At 39.3% G+C, this 14,923-nt stretch overlaps 2 protein-coding genes across 2 annotated transcripts in view; one reads left to right on the forward strand and one right to left on the reverse strand.

Annotated features, from left to right (window-relative positions):
• Window positions 1-5,240: 5,240 nt before the first annotated feature.
• On the forward strand, window positions 5,241-6,875 carry RRAGA (Ras related GTP binding A). The gene has a single exon (XM_011217296.3). It carries the CDS (start codon window positions 5,532-5,534, stop codon window positions 6,471-6,473), a length of 942 nt encoding a protein of 313 aa, XP_011215598.2. The 5' UTR covers window positions 5,241-5,531; the 3' UTR covers window positions 6,474-6,875.
• Window positions 6,876-8,335: 1,460 nt separating this feature from the next.
• The window catches only part of HAUS6 (HAUS augmin like complex subunit 6), a 39,217-nt gene continuing 32,629 nt past the window's right edge, over window positions 8,336-14,923 (reverse strand). Inside the window, exons 13-14 of the mRNA XM_034665552.1 lie at window positions 13,175-14,215; window positions 8,336-11,887 (exon numbers count right to left, since the gene is read on the reverse strand). Coding sequence (XP_034521443.1) covers window positions 11,826-11,887; window positions 13,175-14,215 — 1,103 coding nt within the window. The 3' untranslated portion in view covers window positions 8,336-11,825. The remainder of the gene's footprint in view (window positions 11,888-13,174; window positions 14,216-14,923) is intronic.

Consider the following 14,923-nt stretch of genomic DNA (forward strand, 5'->3'; position numbering starts at 1 on the left):
TCTTTATCCATTCATCTGTTGGAGGACATCTAGGCTCCTTCCACAGTTTGGCTATTGTGGACATCACTGCTATGAACATTGAGGTGCACATGCCCCTTCGTTTCCCTACATCTGTATCTTTGGAGTAAGTGCCTAATAGTGCAATTGCTGGGTCATAGGGTAGCTTTATTTTTAACTTTTTGAGGAAATTCCATACTGTTTTCCAGAGTGGCTGCACCAGCTTGCATTCGCACCAACAGTGTAGGAGAGTTCCCCTTTCTCCACATCCTCGCCAACATTTGTTGTTTTGTGACTTGTTAATTTTAGCCATTTTAACTAGCGTGAGGTGGTATCTCATTGTGGTTTTGATTTGTATTTCCCTGGTGACAAGTGATGTGGAGCATTTTTTCATGTGTCTGTTGGCCATTTGGATGTCTTCTTTGGAGATATGTCTGTTCATGTCTTCTGCCCATTTCTTGACTGGACTATTTGGTTTTGTGGTGTTGAGTTTGATAAGTTCTTTATAGATTTTGGATACCAGCCCTTTATCTGTTATGTCATTTGCAAATATCTTCTCCCATTCTGTAGGTTGCCTTTTAGTTTTGCTGACTGCTTCCTTTGCTGTGCAGAAGCTTTTTATCTTGATGAAGTCCTAATAGGTCATTTTTGCTTTTGTTTCCCTTGCCTTTAGAGACATGTCTTGCAAGACATTGCTGCACCTGAGGCCAAAGAGGTTGCTGCCTGTGTTCTCCTCTAGGATTTTGATGGATTCCTATCTCACATTTAGGTCTTTCATCCATTTTGAATTTATCTTTGTGTATGGTATAAGAGAATGGTCTAGTTTCATTCTTCTGCATGTGGCTGTCCAATTTTCCCAGGACCATTTATTGAAGAGACTGGGTTTTTTTTTTTCCATTGGATATTCTTTCCTGCTTTGTTGAAGATTAGTTAACCACAGAGTTGAGGGTCCATTTCTGGGCTCTCTATTCTGTTCCATTGATCTATTGTCAACAAAATAGATACAAAAGGAAACTTCCTCAACACAATAAAGGCCAATTATGAAAAGCCACACCTAACATCATAATCAATAGGGAAAAACTGAAAGCTTTTCCTCTAAGATCTGGTACAAGGCAAGGATGCCCATTCTTACTCCTTCTATTCAACATAATACTGCAAGTATTAATTAGCAAGAACAAGCAGAATAAAAATTTTAAAAGGTGGGAGTGTGGAATAAAAGCTATCCAAATCAGAAAGGAGGAGTAAAATTATCACTGTTTGCAGATCACATTATTCTATATGTAGAAAACCCTAAAGACTACACAAAACAAAAAAAAATAGAAATAATGAATTCAGTAAAGTTGCAGGATACAAAATCAACATACAAAAATAAGTTACACTTTTTTACACTAACAACAATCTATCCAAAAAGGAAATCAAGAAAACAATCCCATTTACAATAGTGTCAGAAAGAATAAAATGGTTAGGAATAAATTTAAACAAGAAGGTGAAATACCTGTACACTGAAAGCTATAACTCAACGATGAAAGAAACTGAGGAAGACACAAAGAAATGGAAAGATACCCTGTGCTCATGAATTGGAAGAATTAATATCATTTACACGTTCATATTACCCAAACCCATCTATCAATTCTATGCGAGCCTTATCAAAATTCCAATGACATTTTTCACAGAAATAGAAAAAACAACTATAAAATTTGTATGGAACCACAAAAGGCTCTGAACAGCCAAAGCAAAGCTGGGAAAGAACAAAGCTGAAGCTATCACACTCCCAGATTACAAACTATACTGCAAAGCTATATAATCAAACAGTATGGTGATGGCAAAAAAACAGACATATAAACCAATGGGACAGACTAGAGACCCCAGAAATAAATCTAAGCTTATATAATCAACTAATTTTTTACAAGGGCCAAAAATACATAATGGAGAAAGGATAGTTTCTTTAATAAATGGTGCTGAGAAAACTGCATAGCCACATGCAAAAAATGAAATTGGACCCCTAACTTATACTACACACAAAAATCAACTCAATGTGGATTAAAGAGGTGAATATAAGACCTGAGACCATAAAACTCCTAGAAGAAAGCACAGGGAAGCTGTTCCTTGACATTGGTCTTGGAAACTTTTTTTTTTTTTTTTTTTGGACATGACACCAAAAGTGCAAGCAACAAAATCAAAAATAAACAAATGGGACTACTTCAAACTAAAAAGTTTCTGCATGGCAAAGAAAACCACCAACAGAATGAAAAGGTAACCTCTGGGATGGGAGAAAATATTTGCAAATCATTTATCTGATAAGGGGTTAATATCCAAAATGTACAAGGAATTGTAAAATTCAATAGGGAAAATAATCAGATTTTTTAAATGGGCAGAGGACGTGAATAGACATTTTTCCAAAGAAGACATACAAATAGCCAACAGGTACATGAAGAGGTGCTTAACATCACTAATCATCAGGGAAATGCATATACAAACCAGGAGATATCACCTCACACCTGTCAGAATGGCTGTCATCAAAAAGACAAGAGAGGGACACCTGGGTGGCTCAGTCAGTTAAGCACCTGCCTTCGGCTCAGGTCATGATCCCAGAGTCCTGGGATCAAGTCCTGCATCAGGCTCCTTGCTTAGTGGGGAGCCTGCTTCTCCCTCTACCTGCCGCTCCCCCTGCTTGTGCTCACTCTCTTGCTCTGACAAATAAATAAATAAAATCTTAAAAAAAAAAAAAAGACAAGAGATAAGTGTTGGTGAGCATGTGGGAAAGAGGGTAACTTTGTGCACTGTTGGTAGAATTCAAACTGGTCCAACCACTGTGGAAAATGGTATGGAGGTTCTTCAAAAAATTAAAAACAGAACTACCATATGTCTCAATGATCCCACTTCTGGGTATATATCCAAAGGAAATGAAGACATTATTTGGAAAAGATTATCTGTATCCCCCCCCCATTCATTGCAGGATTATTTAGAGTAGCCAAGACATGCAAACAACCTAGTCTCGATCAATGAATGAAGAAAGAAAATGTGATAGATTACATATTATGACATTATGTGATATATACAGATTAAATTATATGATTATAGAATATATATCTTTCATCCATCAAAAAAAAAAAAGGAAATCCTGCCATTTGCAATAAAATGAATGAATCTTGAAGGCATGCTGAGTGAAATAAGTCAAAGAAAGACAAATGATCTCCTTTATATGTGGAATCTAAAAAAAACCAAACATAGATACAGGGAATAGATTGATGGTTGCCAGAGGCAGGGATTGGGAAGTGGGAAAAAATGGGTGAAAGTGGCCAAAAGGTACAAACTTCGAACTGTGAAATAAATAAGTTCTGGGGATGTACTGTACAACATCCTGCCAATAGTTAGCAGTACTGTGCCGTATATTTGAAATTTACCAACAGTGTAATCTTAAAAGTTCTCATGGCCAAAGGGGGAAAAGATTGTAACTACCTGAGGTGACAGATGTTAACTAAACTTATTTAACCATTTGGCAATATACACATACATCAAATCATTATGTCATACGCCTAAAACTAATACAGTGTTACATATCAGTTATATGTCAGTGAAACTGGAGGGAAAAACCATCCCTACAATCCAACATAAATACTAGAAGAATTTAAACAAATTGAATGCTAAAAATAGTGTTCACCTTCTCTAAGGGACAGCAGGAATATCTACTATTGATATATTTTAGGTAAACCTATGTTAATATCTACTTGTAGAATATAGTGTTGGAGAATATTCTTAGTGGCTCATAAAACTGAAAGTGTGTTGTTTTAAATATAAAATCAAAATAAAATTTTACAATTAAAAAAAAAAGGTGCACCTGGGTGGCTCTGTCAGTTAGGCATCTGCCATCAGCTCAGGTCATGATCCCAGGGTCCTGGGATTGATTCCTCCTGTAGGGCTCCCTGCTCAGCGGGGAGTCGGCTTCTTCCTCTCCCTCTGCCCCCTCCCCGCTCATGCGCGCTCTCTCTCTCAAATAAATAAAATCTTTAAAAAATAAAAATAAAAACCTTAAAAAAAGAAATGGTGGTTTATATATACAATGAAATATTATCCAGCCTTTAAGAAGGAGATCCTGTCAATTCCAACAACATGAATGAACCTGGATGGCATTACGCTGAGTGAAATAAGCTAGACAAAGAAAGAAGAAAGCTTGCAGGATCGCAATTATGTAGAATCTTAAAAAGTCAAATACATAGTAGCAGAGAGTAGAATGGTGGTTCCCAGGCACAAGGAGGTGGAAAAAAATGGTCAAAGAGTACAAAGTTGCAGTTATGTAGGTTGAGTAAGTGTAGAGAGCGAACCTACCATATGACTAGAGTCAAGTACTGTATTGAACACTGAAAATTTGCTGAGTGGATTTCACGTGCTCTCACCACACAGAAAGAGAAGTAACCGTGAGGTATGTTCGTCCGACTGCGTTATCATTTCACTGTGTCTATCAAAATCGCGTTGTACACCTTAAATATATACAATTTCCATTTAAAAAACAGACAAACTGCATTGAATCATTTAATAGGTGTGTACTTGGTAAAATTATTTAACCCTTCTAAGCTTGGATTTACTTGAAGGTACGGTTGTTTATTCATCGGGTTATTTATTCATAGGGTTATCGTGAGGACTGAGCTGCAGCACAGGCTCCATGCCGTAGTTTCCTCAAGTTCGGGATTCTGATTATAAATTCTGAAGCCTGAGGTTACCGGAAAAGCAGCTGTGAGAAAGGAACTTGCTTCCAAGTGGAAAAAGCACTAACTGGGAGTCAGTACATCTCCCAGTAGGGATTTACTGCCATCTCACCGTGTAGCACTGGGCAGTCACCTAACTTTCCCCGGTCTCACTTCCCTCATCGGCCGTGTTCATTTATGCTGCCCTCGCCCGCAGTAAACAGGGAATCTGAGGAGGCCTCGCGGGGTTGAGAAGTCCGGCCTTCCTCCACCTCACCTGTGCGCGGCCCTGACCTAAACCCACCCGAGCACACCACGCTCTGAAAGCGAGCTGTGCTGTGCTGTGCCATGCTGGGTGGGGGGACATTGGCCACGAGATGGCAGCATTCTCCCAACCGCCCGCACACGTACACCCTGCAACCGTAAACCCAGTTTAAAGAGGAAAACCGACAGCAGAGTGCTGGGTTCCCTCCCCATTTTCACTTTCGGGTGGCCCCTGCTCGCGTTCATTAAAAGAGCGGTTTCTCTAAACTTGCGCCCTGAGCGCTGCGTGCCGACGCTCTCGCGAGATCGCTGCCGGAAGTGGGTGGCAGCCGGGACGCCGCGGCTCGGTTCCCCGGAAGGTGAGCTTTTCTCCGGAGCTCTGCAGCCGCCTCGCCCAGGGCGCCCGCCTCCGAGGAAGAGCTCGCCCCGCTGCGGCCTTTCCAGCCGACATCGCTCGCTTTCGGCTGCCCCGACCGCACAGCTGCGCGGCCCGGTCTGCAGAGAGCCCGCCAGCCCCGACCCCGCCCTCCCTCCGCGCTGCAGTTAGGCCGCGCCCTGAGGCCCAGTCCGCGGCGGCTCCGGCGGGTGATGCCAAATACAGCCATGAAGAAAAAGGTGCTGTTGATGGGGAAGAGCGGGTCGGGGAAGACCAGCATGCGGTCGATTATCTTTGCAAATTATATCGCCCGCGACACCCGGCGCCTGGGTGCCACCATTGATGTGGAGCACTCCCACGTCCGATTCCTGGGCAACCTGGTGCTCAACCTGTGGGACTGTGGCGGTCAGGACACCTTCATGGAAAATTACTTCACCAGCCAGCGAGACAACATCTTCCGTAACGTCGAGGTGTTGATTTACGTGTTTGATGTGGAGAGCCGCGAACTGGAAAAGGACATGCATTATTACCAGTCGTGTCTGGAGGCCATCCTCCAGAACTCTCCGGATGCCAAAATCTTCTGCCTGGTGCACAAAATGGATCTGGTTCAGGAGGATCAGCGTGACCTGATTTTTAAAGAGCGAGAGGAAGACCTGAGGCGTTTGTCTCGCCCACTGGAATGCGCTTGTTTTCGAACCTCCATCTGGGACGAAACGCTCTACAAAGCCTGGTCCAGTATTGTCTATCAGCTGATTCCCAATGTTCAGCAGCTGGAGATGAACCTCAGGAATTTTGCCCAAATTATTGAAGCCGACGAAGTCCTGCTGTTCGAGAGAGCTACGTTCTTGGTCATTTCCCATTACCAGTGCAAAGAGCAGCGTGATGTCCACCGGTTTGAGAAGATCAGCAACATCATTAAGCAGTTCAAGCTGAGCTGCAGTAAATTAGCCGCTTCTTTCCAGAGCATGGAAGTTCGGAATTCTAACTTCGCTGCTTTCATCGACATCTTCACATCAAACACGTACGTGATGGTGGTTATGTCGGATCCGTCCATCCCTTCTGCAGCTACTCTGATCAACATTCGCAATGCCAGGAAACACTTTGAGAAGCTGGAGAGAGTGGATGGTCCCAAGCACAGCCTCCTGATGCGTTGAATATTGCCAAATGCCCTTTCTGAAAATGCTGAATTGCCTTCCCCCCCCCGCATCTTTTTTTTTTTTTAATATTCATAATGTCCTGTGCTTAAAAGTGGGCTTTGAAATGTGTGCTGCTTACTACTTCCATCTCTTTCTTCCCTACTCCCCCGTCTGTAAACCTTGGACGCTTAATTTACTCAGCTATCCAGTAGAGCATCCAGATGGCCTTTCTGAAAAGTTGGTATGGTGTAACACTAAAGTAGGTGGTGTGCGTGTGTGTGTGTGTGTGTGTGTTCTGATTACCTGGTTATAATAGATAAACACATTAAAGCCTTTACGGTATCTTCCTGTATTCCTGACAAGACTGCAAAGATGGAATGTTACTATTTTATCAGCAAGGTATTAAAATGCATTTATAAATCCTTGGCTTCAATCATGAATAAACATTTGCTGTTAGCAATTTAAAATATGGTCGTATTTGAAATAATTTAAAGATTCTGACTGCCCACAAGTAATGCTTAACTGGTAAATCTTAATTTTGTGATCTAGTCCCTATCACCTTAGCGAGAGTGAATAGCAGCTGTAAGCAGAGTAACTAAGAGGCTTAGACCACCTGAGTGGAGTTCATATTCTCCATTCACTTGCTAGCTCTGTGAACTCAGCAAGGTACTTCATTTCATTCTGCTGTTTCCTCATTTGTGAAATGTGGGTGAGAGGAGCACTACTTACAGGATTGTTTTTAAAAAATTATCAAATTAAAACAACAAGGAAAGCATCTAGAATGGTGCCGGACATACCCAGTACTATGTGTCAGCTATCAATACGACCACTTGAGCCATCCTCCCCCTACCAACCCCACCCCTTAAATGACTACTCCCAAATTACTGAGGCCTAGCTAAACCTTTGAGCCCTTACTAAATGCCAGGTACTCTTAAATCTTTGATGTGTATTTTCTTATTTAATCCACAACCTGAGGTAGATTACTTTTATTTCTTACTAGGTGAAAAAACTGATAGGACCTTATTAAGGTGATAGAGCTGAACCTAGGCAGTATGATTACAGACCTACCACTTTCCTGTCCATTACTCCCCACTATTTCCTCCATTGACAGAAAAGTTCATCCTAAAAATCTTAGCTTTTCAGGTGTACATTACTCCTTCATATAATTCCCCTAATTTTACAGATTAAGGAAACTGCAGTCCAGAAGTGACTTCTCAAAGAACAGTGTTCGTTCACTTTGGGCAAATTCACTTCTCCATCTTTATCTATCTGGAAATTGGTTAATACTGAATCAGAGTCTTAGATTGCCAGCTCTTAGGGAAGGAGTCTAAGGTTCCTAATTTGGATTGGCAGTATGGTATAGTGAAATCAGAAAACACTTAAAATGTCCTATTCCAATTGCCTTATGCTTTTAAATGAAATCTAAGTTTTTAGAGCCAAGAGACCTCTCTGATCCACTCTTCTCACCAATCCTTTTACAAAGGACACCTTACCTTTGAATACAGACATTAGCGGTAATAGAGCTTCAGCTTTTCCAAGGCCTTTGTAGCATCAGCTGTGGATGACAAAGTCCCTACCCATGAAGAGCAAGAAGCTATTCAGATCTAAGTTACCAACTCTAAATTCTTCTACGTAGGGCCTCTGGCAGTAAGTTAAAAGACTCCAGATGTTAAAAAACTTAAGGACAGATTTCCTTTTTAAAATAACCACATTTAGTAAATCAAATTAAAATGGCAGTAACAAAATTCATTTACCTGAATCATTTAACCTCTCAAATTTCTGTTGATCAAATTACTGGCAGACCTTTATACATGCTCATTCTAGGATTTGCAGGGCATGGTTTTTTTTGATACTATATAGGAAATTCCAGAGCCAGGTGGTATACTATTGTATGTTTATTCAAGTCTATAGTAAATAGGACATATTTACAAATAGTCCCATAGAGGACTCACAAATATTTTAAATATAGCATGTGGATTGACTTGCACAGTGCCTAAGGAGAAAGAAACTATGGATCTGCAAGATAATATGAAAGAATTTTACCTTTGTAAGTACTTTTACATTAAGGAAAATGTCCTTAAACATTTATTTTGTTTAATTTAGAATTCTAAGAGTAGGAAAAAAATAAGGTTTCCTTTATAAAGTTCTCAAGAATTCCTGTTTTTTTCCCTTAGATAAAACTGACTTCATAAATCATGGTAAAGAATGGTTTCAAAATACTTGTATTTTTTTCAGTTAAATTCCCCCAAAATGTTTTGTTGCTGTTGTTTTTTTTAGCCTCAAATACTCTTTAATCCACTTGGTAACATTTTTCATGTTAAATATTACATGCTCGCGTCCTCTTTAAACATTTAAAACAATTAGGACATTCTGTCATTCGTTACTGAAGTTTTAAGTTGACACAAAAGTCAGTTTACACCTTTATCTTACAAATAGTGAATAAAATGAGGTACATTCCGTATAATCTGCGATGAATGTAATGAGAAAAAGTACATTTACAGCAATGAAGTAGCCCTCTACCATTATTTTAATCCCATCACAAAAAGGGCAAAGAAAACAATTCCATACGTAAGTATTTGCTAAAAATGATCCATGGCCCTTGAGGATATTTCTGTGTGAACACACACCTCCTACGTCTCCAAAGGTATGTGTGTCCATATGTATATCCTCGGTATGACTGGAAAGATCACATACAACCATGAAAAAATATGATAAAAGCACTAAGTGAAAAATACTAAATGAATAAAAGATAAACTACAGATTTTAGAGAAGGGCTAAATCAACGGAATGGAAGGGACAGATTAGGACTTCAAGGTGGAAGTGACATTTGGTCTGAGCCTTAAAGGGCAGCTGTAATCGTGAATTAAGATTTCTAAAGAACCACTCTCATCAAAGCAGTTCAGTAAAAAAATGGTAAACAACAGTGGAAGGGGAATAGAGGAATCCACATAGGGGACATAATGTGCCTTTAAATTTTAACTCTCTTCTGGAATTAGCAATAAACCATTAATGGAATTTTAAACCAAGTGATCAAAATAGTCCCTTAAAGTCAAAGGGTAGCTATGCAAGCAATACTGGAGAGGAAAGAGCTTAAAGGCAGTTAGGTCATAATCACAAAGGTTTAGGAGAAAATGATAGATCAGAGAGATTTTTGTTAATACTACTGGCATATAAAGGACAAGAAAGAATGCCAAAACTCCCAACCTATTCCAGGTATGACTCACTTAACAATGTGGTTTTTGTCAATCCATATTGTCCAGAGACATTTTGATCTTTTGATTCTCAGGAATTAAGGGCCTCCCACCCTTAATGGCGAACTTGGGCTTCCTTATCAATTAACCCCTAAAGCAGTACATATGTAATAATATACTTGCTTCTTGAAGATACTCCAGGGCTAAATGTGACTCTATATCCCCCAGGATGATTCTCAGTCTTTTTATTGACCCTAAGAATTACCAGAGAAGCATATTTAAAATGTAGATTCTTAATCCCCATTTTAGACCTACATAATCTACAATTTTTAGGACGTATCCCAGATGATTCCTTGAGTCCACCTTAGACAAGTCATTTAAGCTCCTAGCTGCAGTATCACTGTAAAATAGGTATAATCACAACTATCTTACAGTAGAGTTATGAAGTTAAATGAAACAATATGTATTAATGTCTAGAAATGGCCCTGGCACGTTTTGGTGCTAATAGCCCTACCTCCTCCCTAATATGTTAATTTTGGATTTACAGGTTAGTGGGTTTTCTTACGGCAGACTAGAGGATAGTTTCCCAGATCTGATTTGTTCCCAGTCCCTGATTTGTTGTATTAACTAATAAAGGAATATAGCACCCTAAGAGAAACTGCTCTTCCTCTTTTTTTCCCCCACTGCAAATAAGGGAGTTGTATGTGCTTTTCTTCAGTCTTTTGTCACAAAAAGACTGGTCTTCAAACTGGGATCAAACAACTTAGTGAAAGCCCAAAACGAATGAAGAGAGATGAACAATTAAGCCCATCCACCTCCAGAACTCTCCCCTTCCAACTTCTCTCCTCTCCTTACTGGTTTCTTGACAAATGGACAAGGTTTTGATGGTTAATAACTGGGGCTGGACAGAGGGGTACCGCAGGCGCTATCACCTTTCCAGTGCATGCTCATTGCTCCTGGTTCACAGAGGGCGATGGCATGTATACACCTGGATGGTAGAGACAAGCCATTTTCTCAGCCAGGGGTCAGAGAGAGTGAGGCATGTTACTGTACAAGAGGCCTCACCTCTGACTCCCATTCAGTCCACAAGATCAATAGGAGGCCAACTCATGTGGCCATATGCTTTACCCTGGCCCTTTAGTTACTTCTAGAAGGTCCCGTGATATATTAAGGAAGGAAAATAGGGTCAAATCCTAGCTTCACCACTGACTTAACTGTGACACTGACCCAAATACCCCAAATTCAATTTTCTCAAGTTATTCTGAAGCTACTCATAGCCTGTGACATACTGATGGTTTTTGAAAAGGAAAGTAAAACAATAAAAATTAGCTGCTTTCCCTTAAAACCATGCCCCCCCAAATAAACCAACAACAGTAAACAGAAACTAATAAATTTTTAATTTACATTTTTTTCTGTTAAAATATAAAACTAGGGTTAAATTCTCAGTCTAAATTAGACTAAATATAAATCTGCTGTACAACCCATTGAATGGATTTATAGTTTGACAGTGTTCCTTAAAAGTGTCTAATCATCTTCCATCTTTTTCCTTTTTTCTAAATTCACTCTACCCCAGTCTTCACTTATCATCACATACACTGTATTCCATCGAACATTTTCCAGGACCAACCTACTACTTAAATAATCATTAAGCCTGTTTAGAGCTTTCCCAAACTTAAACTTTTCTCACCTTGACTACATGTCCCAAGGTACTACTTTTCTCTTTTTTTTGGTTAGTACTATAATGTTCCATAAAGAAACAATAAAAGTTATGTATTTCCCTAAAATGAAAGATCAGTATTCAATGGTTATTATGTTAACCAGTTAATAAAAGTATATCAAAAACCACTCGTTTTGTTAATCAACTGAAATTATAATAAATTAAACTAATACTTTGCTATTTACTTAATGCTTACACATTATTCGAGGAACCAAAATGGCTTCACAAAACTTGATGTCTGCTTCCCAAATACTTCACATTTGAACCCCAGATCCATACAAAGAGAAAATCCAAACATACTCTCTACCTAAAAACTAATGTTTGCTAAAAGCATTATTTAGGATTTTTCAGACCTTGAAAGAGTTATACTTCCAACATGTATTTAAATTATAAATTCGTTTTTATCCTGTGACACTGCTTGAAATGTAAGTACATCATAGTTAAATTAATTGGGCTCCTGCTTCATCTCCTCAAGTCTGACGGAAATTCATTTGTATCAAGGCTCTTAGTCAAGATTTCTTCTTCTGCAAAGGTGATTTTAAAAAAGAGAAAAGGATAATCAAACATTACAAAGAAAAAAATTAAATAGGACAGATTCCAAATAGTAGCAAATTTCAGTCTTAAGTAAAACGTTCACACGTGAGTAATTAACTATGATAAAAATTACCATTATTCTAACTGAGGTACCTTTTCTCCAGAGAGTATCAATACATCCCTCTTAGAATACTTTTCAATATACCAGTGTTTAATTATCACAGGCAAATCAGAATGATATATAATGAATCTATATCACCAGATCTGTATTTGCTCTAACACGCTTTAAGAACAGGGTTCTTGTTTTTTTTAAATCTCTATGATGAAAATTTTCAACATACAAAAATAGAATTATCATCGGCCCAATGTATCCATTATCCAGCTTCAATAATTAATAATGTAATGTGAACTGTGTCCCCCAAAAAGACATGTTGAACTTCTAACCTCAATACCTCAGAATGTGGCCTTATTTGGAAAGAGGGTCATTAAAAATATCATCATTAGGATGAGGTCATTCTGCAATAGGGTGGGCGCTTAATCCTATATGCCTCGTGGCCTTACAAAGAAGGCACATGGATACAAGAGAGGAGAAAGCCATGTGAAGGTGGAGGCAGGATTACAGCTGTGCCACCACAAGCCAAGGAACACCTGGGGCTACCAGAAGCTGGGAAAGGGAAGAAGGATCTTCCTCTGATGGCTTCAGAGGGACCACGGCCCTGTCAACACCTTGATTCTGGATTGAAGCCTTCAGAACTTATTGTAGCCAGAGACAACAAATTTCTGTTGTTTTAAGCTACCCGGTTTGTGGTACTTTGTATGGCAGGCCCAGGAAACGAAGACACTAACCTATCTTGTTTTGTCACTCAACCCCCTCAAATTTTTGTCAAAACAAATTACAGATATTATATTATTACAAGAATGATATTTAACATACATAGTGTTACTCAACATTTCTAGAACCACCTTCCATTAGCCAAGATTTTGATGAGATTTACTTTTGACAATTTGTATTATAAAAGCAATAGGTTTCAGGGTTTGGGTTTTATTTTCCATCCCCGTCCCACACTAACTGTAAACTATATGGCCATCACTTGAGATTCTGAAAGCACCCATAGAAGTGAGAGGTTCACTCCTCTCATCCTAGTCGAAGGAACAAAGAGCATATTTTATCCCATTAACAACAAAGACCATGCAGCATTCAATGCATACTACTGTTACGAGACGTTGAGAGAGAGAAATTCAATAGGTCAATATGCACAGGTCTAGTTAAATCTCACCTTTTAAATTAGGTAGAAGTTCTCCAAGACTACATGGTATTGCGGTTTTCAATCTTTGTTCCACTGGAGAAAACTTAATTAGTGGTGAAAGAGACCGTTTTCTTTCACCAAGGGACATGCGTAAAGATGGTTTTGTATAGTCAACGTGCAAATCATGAGTGCCCAAAAAGTCAAGCATGTCATCTGTTTGCATGTTTGTGGGAATAGGGCTCAATTCTGGTTTGTGTCCTTCAAGTGTTTCAGGATTAGAGAGGTCACTTTCTTCCCTTTTCTTGGATAGAGATTTTTTCAGAGCCTCATATCTACAACAAATAGCCTGTAAATTACAGTCTGATTCTGGAGTAGTTGGTCTTTCTCCCACATCTTCTGGAAAAATGCCACTGTGCATAGGACTGTTTGGCTCCAGTTTAAAATTGGCCTCTGTACTACTGGAGCTATTAAGACTTAAGTTACCAACTTCTTCTGGAAAGGTTTCATGTAATATGCCAAAATCAATATCCTTTAAACTCCTGGAACTAGTTCCACTTGATATTTGAAAAGAGTCCCATAACATACTTTTATGCATGAAAGGTTCCTTGTAAGAAGCTTGCAAGTGGTCCAGAGAAGACTCCTCTTCACTGCCACCCAACACAACTCTCCTATTACCTACAGCAGGGGAGACTGTCTCTGTTTGGCTCGTTTCTAAAAGCTTGTTCTGTAACGCCGCACACTCCAAACCTTGCTTGCGCATTAATTTCTTACTTAACAAATCTGACTGATTTTGTGTTGACGGTCCACCTATGTGACTGGTCACCAAACGTTTCTGAGGCACACACTTGAGGCAATCTGAAACAACTTTCTCTTCAGGCAAATGGGAATGGCTAGAATTGGATACTGTGTTTGCTGAGAGAAAGCTGGTCCTGCTAATTTCTCTTGGATTATGTAACACAGGTAAGGATTCGGGCAATACTTCTCTCTGTTCAGTATCCACCTGAATTGGTTCTGTACTTCTGTTATCTTCCATTTCGACAGCTTTTCTCCATGAGCTCCTAATTTCACTTACTAATTAAATGAAAGGGGGGAACACAATATATTAGTATTACCAAACACAGCATGCAATTAAAAATTTCATTTCTCGCATTCAACGTAAAGCTACTGACTCAGCATAGGTTCCACAGATATGCCCACTGGATGACAAGACTCCACAACAAGCCAAAGACCAACAACATCAAAGAACTTCTCCAACTGGTCACACACAAATAACAAAAGCTGTCCCTGAAATGTGCATATACTTTCACACAGCACATACAAATTACGTATATTAGAAAGATGTTTTCTTGTCCGTCTAAGCCAGGGTTCAGCAAACTTTTTCTATAAAGGGCAGATAGTAATATTTTAGGCTTTGCAGGCCATCAGTCTGTGGTAACTACTCAACTGTGCCACTATGACATGAAAGCAGCCATAAACAATATGTTGACAAATCAGCAAGCCTGTGTTCAATACAACTTTATTTACAAAAACACACAGGGCAAGCTAGATTTGGTTCACAGCCTGTAGTTTGCTGACCACTGATGTAGGCTGTGGCTGTCCAACCTGAATTGAATCAATTTAACTTCGAATATGAATTCAAGGATGATGTGCCATATGGACAACAAAATCAGAATTTTGCCAACAGATTATAGGTTATAAGAAAAAAGTACTGGGCAGTCTAGCTAGCTAGAGTGGGGTAGAAAAGATTTCTATACACACAATTTCTGGCTAATGTTGCCG

Source organism: Ailuropoda melanoleuca, chromosome 7 (assembly GCF_002007445.2).
Source record: "Ailuropoda melanoleuca isolate Jingjing chromosome 7, ASM200744v2, whole genome shotgun sequence".
Lineage (NCBI taxonomy): Eukaryota > Metazoa > Chordata > Mammalia > Carnivora > Ursidae > Ailuropoda > Ailuropoda melanoleuca.

Bases quoted from the DNA above. Each gene is read 5' to 3' on its own strand.
- RRAGA (XM_011217296.3), top strand. From the start codon at position 5,532: ATGCCAAATACAGCCATGAAGAAAAAGGTGCTGTTGATGGGGAAGAGC.